The sequence below is a fragment of the Mustela nigripes genome, chromosome 4 (genome assembly GCF_022355385.1).
Source record: "Mustela nigripes isolate SB6536 chromosome 4, MUSNIG.SB6536, whole genome shotgun sequence".
Taxonomy (NCBI): domain Eukaryota; kingdom Metazoa; phylum Chordata; class Mammalia; order Carnivora; family Mustelidae; genus Mustela; species Mustela nigripes.
In genome coordinates this window covers 191,381,884-191,393,077 of record NC_081560.1, presented here as the reverse complement: position 1 = coordinate 191,393,077, position 11,194 = coordinate 191,381,884, and the positions used below count along the sequence as shown (strand labels likewise).

General features: G+C 63.4%; 1 protein-coding gene across 3 annotated transcripts in view; it reads left to right on the top strand.

The window, feature by feature from the left end:
• CFAP46 (cilia and flagella associated protein 46) overlaps nt 1–11,194 on the top strand; it is an 88,539-nt gene that overhangs the window by 50,989 nt on the left and 26,356 nt on the right. For all 3 annotated transcript variants that reach the window (XM_059398885.1, XM_059398886.1, XM_059398888.1), the window contains exons 31-38: nt 176–325; nt 5,010–5,158; nt 5,937–6,035; nt 6,380–6,512; nt 7,258–7,404; nt 9,160–9,360; nt 9,440–9,546; nt 10,587–10,763. In XM_059398885.1, the coding sequence (XP_059254868.1) occupies nt 176–325; nt 5,010–5,158; nt 5,937–6,035; nt 6,380–6,512; nt 7,258–7,404; nt 9,160–9,360; nt 9,440–9,546; nt 10,587–10,763 (1,163 nt within the window). The remainder of the gene's footprint in view (nt 1–175; nt 326–5,009; nt 5,159–5,936; nt 6,036–6,379; nt 6,513–7,257; nt 7,405–9,159; nt 9,361–9,439; nt 9,547–10,586; nt 10,764–11,194) is intronic.

The following is an 11,194-nucleotide window of genomic DNA, read 5'->3' as shown; positions in this document are numbered from 1 at the left end:
CACGGGGAGGGCGCCCACGGGCAGGGCGCCCTCGGGGGGGGGGGGGCCCGGTCCCCGGCCGGCCCGGGCCCCCCAAGGGGGGCCCCCCCCCGGGGCCCCCCCCCCCCCCCCCCCCCCCCCGCCCTGGCTCAGGCTGGGCGGATTCCGAAGTGAGTCCCGCCTTCCTGCTTCGCAGCAGCAAAGCGCCGCCACGGGCAAGCAGCTCCACGACGCGCCGGCCAGCGTGGAAGAGTGGGCTTCCTACTGCTGCCCCGAAGGAGTGATGTCACTGTTCCGACACGATAACAGTGACTTTACCATTAACCCCTCAAGCATCCGGAAGCCGGTAAGGCGACTTCGAGGGGCGGGTGCCGGCCGCCGTCCTGAACCCTGACTCCCCGCCCCGTAGCCGTTGTGCTGTGATGTACACCCAGAAAGAGGCACGGAAGCAGAGCCTGGCTTGGTGCCTCGTTGACGACGCACCTGTGCGCGGCCTCCCAGGCCTCCGCCGTCCCCAGGCGACAGCCAGTGTCGGTGGGAAGCACGTGCTCCCTCTCGTCGTGCGGTGCCCTCCCCGCCGGGAACGCGCCCCGATGCGGAAACGCCGCCGGTGGCCCTGTCTGTGGCTGCTGTGGCGGCGAGTCACGGCCATCCCCGGCTCCGGCTCCGGCTCCAGGGCCCACCTGGGTAACCCGCGGAAACGCTCCGTCTCTGGATTTCCGCCGGCCACGCTGGCAAGGAAGCCGTTTGCTGGGAGGTCCCGGGGTTAGACCCCATGACCCGGGACCGTCACTGCCCGGCGTCTTCCTCCTGTCTTCTGTGCTGAGCGACGTGGGGATCGTCCCCGTGTCCCTCCCGTGTTCGGGTTCATTCGCCCCGTCTCGTCCGTGTCTCTGTCGCCTGTTGGCTTTCTCGGCCGTGGAGCCGTCCCACGCCCGGACTAGACCACAGTACGCGTGTCCCTGCGACACTGGGGGACCCTCGTGTTGTCCCCAGTCGGTGGCTTCACACGCAAAGCTGCTGTGAGTGTTCCTGACGGCACCCGTGGCCGTGGAGCGTGGGTTTGGCCGACCAGGTCACCTCTGGCCAAACGGCCTTCCAAGGTGGCTGAGCCAGCGCCGTGCCCCCTGCGGGGGGGGCATCGTCCACGCCGTGCCGGCCTCGCGTGGTTCCCCTTCCTACCTGGGCCCAGGTAGGAAGCATGGCCGCACCTCACTGCCCTCTGGCCCTCGGATGTCGTCTCTGTGGCCTTTCCAGGCTGTTGCCCACATTTTACTGAGGTTTCTGTCTCTTTCTTACTGATTTGAAGGAATCCTTAACCTTCTCTGGAAACCACACCCTGACGGCGTACGGAGGGCGCGTCACCTTCCCCTCTTCGTGGGCTCCCCTGAGGTCTTCGCGTGACTCGAGATTCCGCGTCCATGTGATAAAATTAGAGATCTGCTCCTTTGTCACTAGGACTTCGTGGGTCCTGTTTGACGGGACCGTTTCTGTCTCCAGAGGTCGTGAAGATACCCGCTCGCGGCGTCTTCCCGAAGCTTTCTGGGGTTCTGTGCCAGAGTCCCACAGGCCGTCGCCTGAGGCCGGGGGGTGTGGTGCCAGGCGAGGTCAGCGCGGGCTTTCCAGTCTGGGTGTCAGAATGTTCCAGCCCGCCTGTGGGAGGAGCGTGCGCCCGTCTTCTCTGCGGAGCCGTGTTTGCCCTGCGACCGTGTCCACGTGCGCCCGCCCCTCACGGCCGCGACGCCTAAGCCTCTGTGGTCTTCGAGAAGGTTCTGGATGTTCTTCCCGTACCCCTCACGGCTCTGCTGCACCGTGGAGTCCGCGGCTGGGGCCGGCTCCTGACTGCTCAGAGGCTCCGGTTGGCCGCCGGCTTGGGGAGAGCGGACGCCCACGGCCCTCCGGAGCGTGACCAGCCCGACCCCTCCCCCGGCTCAGGCGGGGGTGCGTTTCCCGTGCGGCGTGCGCGTGTCGGTGGGGTTCGCTGTATTTGACTCAACGCCTTTGATCCTGTTGCAAATAGGCTTTTCTGGGTCACGCCTGAACGCCACGTTAAATACAGAAAGACAGTTTTGTTGAACTTCCAAAAACTGTGGTGACTTGTCTGTCCCGTCTTCTGGGCGTCGTGTGGGACCGTCGCTCTGTCGTCACTCCCGCACCGGGCTCTGCGGGTCCAGGCCCGGACAGGTGCAGGAGAGACGCCGGGCACGGCAAGGGCCTTATCGCGCTGCCGGCTCTGACGGGAGGGTTGGCGACACTCGCTAGAGCTGTGACGGCTGTTTGTCGTGGTTTCAGGGAGATTCTTTACCCCCAGAGAGTTTCCCGTTTCTCGCTGCCCAGAGCTTAGTCGCGAGCGGCTGGAGCCCGAGCGGCCGCGCGTTTCCTTCCACCTGCTCAGGCGGCGGCGCTGCTTCTCCTTCCTGCTTCCAGCTGATCGAGCGGCTCTTTTGCCGATGGTCACGCGGAGAAGGTCCGTGGGGCTGAAACGTGTCATTCGTGTCCCGCATACTCGTGTTTGCCACCTTGCGGCGTGGGTGTCCACAGCCCTCTCCCGTGCGTCCAGCCCCCGTGTCAGGATTTGGTAAAAAGTTATCCAGATTCTGGTTCTGTTCCCAGCCGGCCCCAGACATGCGGCTTTTAAAACAGCACTGACATCCAGCTCTCCTGCTGCCTGTGGACACCCGCGGGGTGTCCCGTGAATTCACCCAGTCCCGGCACGGACCACCCAGGGTCGGTGGGTGTGCGCTCCTCGGCCTCAGAGCTCAGGCTCTCAAGGCGGCCCCCGCGTCGACAGTGCCGGGTCCCTAGGCCACCTGCACGGCCATCTGATGTGGCTGCGCGTTGGAGGTTCCCGTGACGCCTCTGTGCAGGGTTACGGTTTGCTAGGGCGGCTCACGGAACTCGGGGAAATACCGTGTTTTCTAGATCACCGCGTTGTTAGCAAGGACGCGAGCGAGCGGCCGGGTGAAGAGGTCCGCGGGTCGGGGTCTGGTGCCGAGTGCGGGAGCTCCTGCACACCTGGCACCGGGGGGCACCGCCGCGTGTGGATGTGTTCACCCCCCGGACATGCGCCTCGCCGCTCCGGGTAGGGCTTTAGGGAGGTTCCGCGACGCAGGCGCGAGTGAGGGAATCTTTGGCCGTTGGTGACTTGCTCCTCCTCCGGCCGCTCCCTGTCCCCGGCACCAGGGGGCGGGACCAGACCTCCAGCCTCTGGTCACAGGGTTGGGTCCCCGGCACGCAGTCCCCCTCCCTGTCCGGGGGCCGCCTGGAGTCACCTCACGGAGACAAACTTAGCTGCTCGGAATGCCTCCTGGGTCTCGAGGTCGCAAGGGTTGTTGGAGCTCGGTGCCAGCAGAGGGTCCGTGTCCTTGTGGGTCACTCATACACCACCACAGGAAAAGCGGTCAAGGACTTGGGCCTCAGTGGCCCAGCGGTGTTCCAGGTGGGGACACCTCCCGCTGCTGGGGCGGCCACTTCTCAGTGCCGCGGCTCTTAGCATAGTTGTCTGCGGTTGTGGGAATGGGGTGCGGTGGAGAGGCACTCGCCGCCTCCGTGCTAAGTAAGAGCACATCCCCGATTCCCGTAGGTACGGGGAGGCCGACAGGAGCGCGGCTGCCCCGTGTGTTGGAGGCCATCGGTCAAGCCTAAGGAGTTCGGTCAAGGCACGGGTGTAACGGTTCGCACAAGAAACGGCGCGACGCCAGCCTGGGGGCCTGAGAACAGGACAAAACCATAAGTCACTCTTCCTGGCGGTGGTGACAGTGCCCTTTCTTCCATCTTCCCTGTGACTTGAGACAATCTTTGCTGGCCTGGGGCATGCGGAGTGCGTGGGGCCAGGCCACATGGGTCGCCGCCGCGGACGGTCGTCCATCTTTATTTTTCTTGATTCTTGGGGAGGTTTGTAAAAGATTATTTGTTCGTTCTGCCTTAAATCTGGGAGAGTCCCCTGGTGGGAACTTCTGGACCTTTTCTTCTTTGTGGGAAAGTCATAAGTTACGATTCAGTTTTCTTTGTAGTTCAAGAGCTTTTCTGATTTTCTGTTTCTCTTATAATTTGGTGGATTGTGTTTTTCTAGGGTATTTCCACGTAACGTAAAATTACACGTTTGTAAAATAATGTTCCTAATGTCCTTTCATGATCTTGGAGTGTCCGTAGGCTCTGTAGGATGCGAGCCTTCCCACCCTGCTTCCCGACCAGCCTCACCAGGGTTATCGGTATTAATCTCTCAAAGAAAACGCATGTTCTCCTGGTCGCCCAAAGCCACTGGTTTTTGGGAAGTCCCTGAGACGGCTGCTTTGTGTGTAGATCACCCTGACCGTAAGGTGCAGGCCTTTGGGGACCCAGCCGGGTGCGAGGCTTGCGGTGGGCCCTCCACGCGGCTGCTTGTCCCCCCGCACAGGAAAAACTCCAAACAAGCAAACAAAACCCAGAAGCGCTACCAGCCTCCAGCCGGCTCGTGAGTCCTCAGAAACCCCCCCGGACGAGTGCACCCCGATGTGGCTCACTTCCTGAGACCCCGTTGTCTTCTGGCCCAGTAACTGCCCAGCACCACCCAGTGACCTGCGCTTGGTCCAGCTTCTTGAATTTTCCACCCCAGAGTAATAGTTATGTCAAGCCCAGTCTGTCTTCACGATCCGAGATGTTCTCTACCTGTACTCGGTTTTAAGGCAGTTATATGTGTCCATAGAGAGACTCGGTTTTCAATGGATCAGCAGTTTCTAGTGGCGGAAATCTAACAGAAACATTCATTTGAGTGAACATGTGAATGGGCTGTTTGTTGTGAGGACTTTTAACTGTATTGGGTGTGGACGGTTACGGGTGACCGCGCACGACGAGATGAAAGCTAAGCGCGAGGAAGGAAGGGCGGAGAGCACCGCGCCCCTTCACTCAGCAGACACGGCTCCGTCCCCGTGTGCGTCGGGACCTGTGCGTGGCGTGGGGAAGGGCGGGGCCGCCGACGCGAGACCTGGTGAGCTGGCGGCCTGCCGTCCCTCCGGTGCTTGACCTTACACGCCTGCTGTGTGTTTGCGTAGACGTACACTCTGTACTATCTGGACCACTTGGTCAGAGCCCTGCAGAAGCTGTCCCTTCGCGAGCTCACCGTCCCGCTCCTGCAGCTGGGGGCAGCCGTCGCGGCCGCTGTGGTGGACAGCAAGAGCCTCGGAGACCTCTACCACCTGCGGTCAGTACGGCTGATGCATGTTCAGGGAAACTGGGGGACACTTGGGAGGCTGAAGGGGAATACTCCAAAGCAATGTAAGAGAAGCAGCATTTCCGAATACTAATTCTGTGGTTGGCTAATTCCATAAGTAATAGCCCGGGGATTTGTAAAACCAAATAAATCAGCATACTCGATCATGAAAATACTCTTTTTGTTTTAAAATTTCTACTGGGTTCTTAAGGGAAGATCGTTGTTCTAAGGAAACGTACGCTGGCGTATTAGAATGCAGGGCCGCTGTGGGGCCTGCTCCCCAGTCAGCAGAAGCAATATTTACCGGGTGGCGGGGGGCAGGGAGAGCAGCCGTGAGGCAGGGGCGGTGAGCGCTTGCGCCCAGGGCTCTGCGAGGGACGTACAGTCGGGCTCTGCAGTGCTCGGGCAGCTCTTCTGTGAGCTGGAAACCCGCGACACCGTCTCGCACCAGAACCGAAGCAGACCTTGCCCGTGTCGCGGAGCTCAGGGCCCCGCCCGTGAGCCTTATTTTTCCCTGTGAGGGTGACCTAGACGAGGCGTCCGGACGGAGTCCGGTGTGTGAGTGCGTGTGAACATTCTTGCCGCCTGAAGTTCGCAAGAGGCACGTGTGTCATTTTGCTTACCTCTGAATATTACTGAAAACATCACTAAATGATCCATTCTGTTCTCGTTTACCAGTTTTTAGGAGGCGCACTGAGCCCAGGGCAGCCTGGCCCTTACCCACACGTCCCGGGTGACCCTGTGCTTGCTCTGTCGCCCCTTCCCCTAGACTTGCCCTTGCTTGTTCCGACTTGAAATTGAGAGAAGCAGCTACTCACCACGAGGAGCAGGCCGGGCGGACGTACATCTACGATCTGGAGCAGGCGAGGTGCGCCCCCGAACCCCGTGGTCCCGACCTGCCCAGGGGACGCGAGCTCGCCTGCAAACAAGGAAGGGTTTGGCCAACACGGAGCTGCTCCCGGCCGTGTCCTCTCCAACCCCAGGCCCATCCTGCATCACACGCAGCCGGGGGGACGACGCTTGACCTGGGGGGGTGTCAGGGGCAGCTCTGGGGGCAGTCGTGGGAGTTTTGTGTCATCTCTGTGAACACGCGAGTGACCGGTGGCTGTTTTAATTTGCATTTCTGGATCACTAATGACATTGGACATTTCCAGACACTTGCTTCTTGGCCGTGGCATTTCTTGGGCATGTCACCTGTGTTACTTACATTAGCTGCAGGAAGGAAATTGCCTTGAGAAAGGAGAAGAATAAGGAAGCAGTCTTAGACGACAGTGTGCTGACGCCGGCTGAGCCCGTAACTGCAGTGCCGCCCCCGGAGACGAAGCCCCTCGTGGCCCAAGACAAGGTACCCTCGCTCCGCCAGCAGCACCGTGTCCCCGAGCCACAGCTCGGCCCCTAGTGGGACAAGCCTTCACCGCGAGCTGTGTACAGACCCTCATGTCGGGTTCCCGGGAAAGCCGGGGTGTGTCCCCTCCCCGTGCGCCCTGGGTGTCTCTGGGGAGATCGAGGCTACAGATCACCTCCGAGTGCACCCACCAGGGGCTTGGGCAGGATTCAGAGAAGACAGGCAGGGGCAGCACAGAGGGATTCCCAAGAAGGGTGGCCGAGGCCGGGGCACTTGGAGAGTTGCCCCAGAGGTCTGACCACTGCCCACACGGCGAGATCACTGGTGTCGGCTCACACCTCAAGAAAAGCAGCCGTCAGGCCACCACGCTCCGAACACCTGTCACCCCGGGGCCGCCAGCCTTGGGCCTCCGTCCTCGAGCCGCGGGCGTCAACCATCTGGGAGGCGCGGTAGGAACGTGCCAGGCCCCCATGTGTCTTGAGGAATTCAGGGGCTCACTGACACCTCACATGCCGGTCCGGGTGCCGCCTGGTACCGGAGACCCGGGCCCCAGGGCGCAGGGCAGCGGCCGGAGCAGGGGCAGCGCAGGACCTGCTCTGACACCCCCGGGGGTGGGCTGGCGGGTGAGAAGAGACGCTGTCCCAGGAGACGGCTCGCTGCAGAGGTCGGGGGCCAGGCCTGGGGGAAGCATGGACGGCGGGAGCTTCCTCAGCCTCCGGCGCAGACCTGCCGCCCCATCTTCCAGCTCCTGACGGTGAACAGAGACACCGGGAGGGGCCTGGAAGGGACGTCCTTCCCCCAGCTGTGGATGCTCAAAGCCGACGTGCTGCTGGAGATGGACCTGTACCAGCCCGCGAGGCTGCTGCTGGCGGAGGCCTGCCTGGCCTTCCAGGTGAGGGGCCACCATGCCCCGGGTCAGTGCGGGGGGCGCCTGCGCACAACGGCTCTCTGGGACGCAGGTGTCTGCTCGGAAGCTGGCTGGCCTCTCGCCGTTCTGCAATGTCCATCCTGGACTCGGATCTAAGTCTCTGCCCTTGGCCTGTGGTTTCTTTGGTTTTCGTTCTGTCCATGGAGAGTTTGCTGAAGTCCTCACTTCCTGCGGCGGCTGCAGGTCTGACCCCCGGGTGTTTCCTGATGTCGTGTGCAGCGGCTGAGAGATAGGAGGGCTCCTCGCTGTGGGCCCAGCCCAGGTGTCCGTGGTCTCTCGGGGGGCCTCGCTGGAAGCCTGAGGTCTTCTGAGCCCCCGAGAGGCTTGCACTCCAGCCTGGCTGTTCAGACCTTGGCTCCCAGTCCCCCGTCACCCCCGTCTGCTGTGCTCCTTGGACCTGCCCTGCCCCGGCGGGCACATGGGTTCAGGTGCCCCCATGATTGGTGTCTAGTGCCCGCAGCTGGAGGCCCCAAAGCCCCAGCTGTGTCCTCCTGAGCTCCGTCCCCCGTGAGAAAGGTTGCCCGTGTGTGCGCCCTTACCTGGGGAGAAGGGGGTGCCTGGGACAGGCGGTTCGATCAGTGTCCGGCTCGGAGAACCGCATTCACTGGGGGGCAAGGCAAAGCTACAGGACCAGACGGGCTGTCACGGGTTTTAAAGGACTCCAGAGAGAGAAGGACCTTAACAGCACAGAATTCAGGGCCGTTGGAGATTCAGGCCGTGGGCAGGGTGCTTGTCCAGCTCAGATGGCTGCGTGCGGGCCAGACAGCAGAGGGGCGAGGCGGGGGCAGAACGGGGAGCGTCCGGGTGGGACCGAGAGGCTGCACTCTGCTGGCAGCGGCCTCTTCTGAGACCCGCGGGCTGAGGAGCCGGCCGTCGGAGAGCTCCTGGGGATGTCGTGCCCAGGTGGTGGCTGGGGCACCTTTGCTCCTCCAGACGCCACTCTGCCCCCTCCTGAGCCTTCTGTCCCGTGTCCCACACACATGGCCGGCGCCTTGCCCGCGGGCTTTTCCTTCCTGCCCTGAATCGCATCTCCGTGGGGCCATAGCGGTCGGCGCCTGGCGATGTCTCCCTGGGGCGTCTGCCCGCCCCAGCCCCTGCGACCCTCCACAGCAGTCCGCCATCCGCCTCTCTGCTGCGGCTGCCCCCACCACCCCCACCATCCCCACCAGCATGTCTGCCTCCTGTGAGCGCCTGGCTCGCCTCGCCTCCAGCCTGCCCTGGCTTCTGGGGCCTTGGCTGTTGGGAGCACGGGCCCCAGGCCCAGCAGGCCCCACTTCAGTGTCTTCGAGCTGTACGCTCGCTGCTCTGTCCGGAACTGGCCACCACGGACTCCTGCCCTTCCCGCCTGAGCGCCCAGCATCCTCCTGCCCGGGTAGGGTTCAGAGGCCGACAGCACCCGCACCGCATGCCCAGGCTCCCTGCACCGTGTGTGACGGACAGGGGATGAGGCAGCCACGGCTGGCGTGGGTGCAAATGTCCGCCGTCTGTGGCCAGCGTCTGGACGGCGGCTCCTAGGAGCGCACTGGGGACTGCTGCCAAGGGAGGGCTCGGGGACCCTGGAAGTGGACATTAGCACATGCACAGGTCTCAAGCCCCCCCAGCCCCGGGCCCTTCAGAGGGAGCCGCCCAGTGGCCACTGTGTGGGGCGAGGCCTGGTGCCCGGAGCTGCGGTCACGCCGTCCGGCTCCCGCCGACTCTGCTCACACGTGTCTGTTTCAGGAGCTTGGTGACCCTTGCGCGGAAGCCAAGTGCCTGCACCTTCTAGCGCAGCTGGCGAACAAGGAGAGAAACCACGCGCGCGCCCTGAAGCTGGTGGAGAAGGCCCGGCGCCTGGGCGGGGACGAGGAGTTCTGGCACAGTTCCGCGCTGACCCTGGCAGACGCGCTCCTGGCCAAGGGAGGCGAAGGCGGCAAAGTGACGGTAGGGCCGCCGGGCGCTCGTTGGGGGTGGTGGGTCCCCCTGGCCCGGAGCCACCCGCGGACGTCGCCATCCTCCTCAGGCCTGCCAGGAGTTCCAGAGACTCATCGACGTCTTCAGGGACCTGCAGAGGGAGAGACCGAACCGAGCGCCTGTCCTGGAGTTTATGAGCACAGACCTGGAAGCCAGGTAGTTCTCTGCGAGGAAAACTGAATTCACACGAGGTCGGGGCTGCCTGTCCTCACGCGACTTCCCAGACCTCTGAGGTGCAGAGAGTCACACAACACCCCCGACCCAGCTGGCCTTCTCCGAAGCGGAGCCTTCCACCTGGGGACCCTTGTCCACAGCCCATGGCCCCGGGGGGCAGGGGCCCGGGGAGGTCGCTAGAGCCTGACCATCAGCCTTCTGGCTCCCAGAGACAGTGTCTCTTCCTTTCCAACGTGCCTTTTTCTCGAGACAAGGACGCAGGTGGCTCATTTGGTTCCTACATTCTCTGGGGACACGTCTGAGCTCCCCCAGGTGCGCGTGGACCCCCGTGGGGTAAGGGGCAGGCACAGCCCCAGCAGGGGCCTGGCCGCGGGGTTTTCTCCTCCCCCGCCCCCCGTGATGGTGTGACCTTCGTCCCGCGAGCATGTGCCTCCGTGGGGTCTGTCCTGTCTGGGTCAGTGGCAGGCGCTTTGGGTAAAGAGCTTCGGAGACCGACACTTGCCTCCCGGGCTTAGGGGTCCTTCGGATGTTTGGCCTCTTTGTGGCACTTTGTATTCTTCCAGAAAATTGCGAACTCTGGGTTTTGGGTCGTGTTGGTGTGTCTGTTTCTGGACTCTTTTCCTGTGACGTCACAGTCTTTGTCACAGGTCTGTCCCCGCCCATGCCCAGGCCCACCTTCCCCGCGGTCAGACTTGTGCATCGCCTCCCGCTGACCTTAACGAAGTAGCGGCCGAGGCTGTCCTCACGGTTTCCCCTTGTTTCCACCTTGTGTTTGCTCAGTTCTGGGTTCTCCGTCGGAGGGGCTCGGGCTCCCGGGGCTCCGGCCGGCGGCACCCGCACGTCACCCCGGGTTCCCGCGTGGGATCTGCGCCTGCGCCACAGGAGGACGGTGCCGGGGCAGGACAGTCTCGTGGTGGAAGCACGTGGCCCGCGTGCTTTCTGGTCCATGGGCAGCGCGCTCCGTGTCGGGGTGACGCAGGCCGGACCGCGGTGGCCACGTGGGACGGTCCTGCCGCCCACAGATGTGTGAGCCTCCGGGTCAGGGCCGTCGAGGACCTCGCTGGCTCTGAGCCTCCCGAATGCTTGCTCCTGCTGACCGAGCTGCACGATCGTTTGACGGAGATTGAGAAAAAGCTGACCGCCTGCGGCTACAAAGAGAAGTGTGTGGACATAAAACTAGAGCGCGCAAAGATAAAGAGGTGCGGGGGCCCCTGGGGTGGGGGGCTGGGGTCTGTCCCTGAGCCCCTGCCCCCCTGTCCCATGGCCTGACCCCGTTCCTGGCTCAGGACTCCCCAGCCCCCTTGTGTCCTAGCAGAGCGTCCTCCTGGCCCTGGGGCCAGCTGCACATCCCTCCAGGACAGCGGCATGGGGGGTGGGGGCGTCCACACTCTTGTCCCGCCCCCTCGGTGTCCCCTCCACCGCCCCCCGCGGCGTCTCAGCAGACACAGCGAGCTCCACACACCCACCCCCACCTCGTTCACACTCTGCTCACGCTCGCGCAGACACACATCACACCCATGTGTGCCCATTACCTGTGGTCACTCACAGGCACACACACGTCGGCCCCGTGTGCCCCTGGACATGCTCGCCCTCGCTGGCCCGGCAGCAGCCCGCGTCAGCCTCCCCCGTG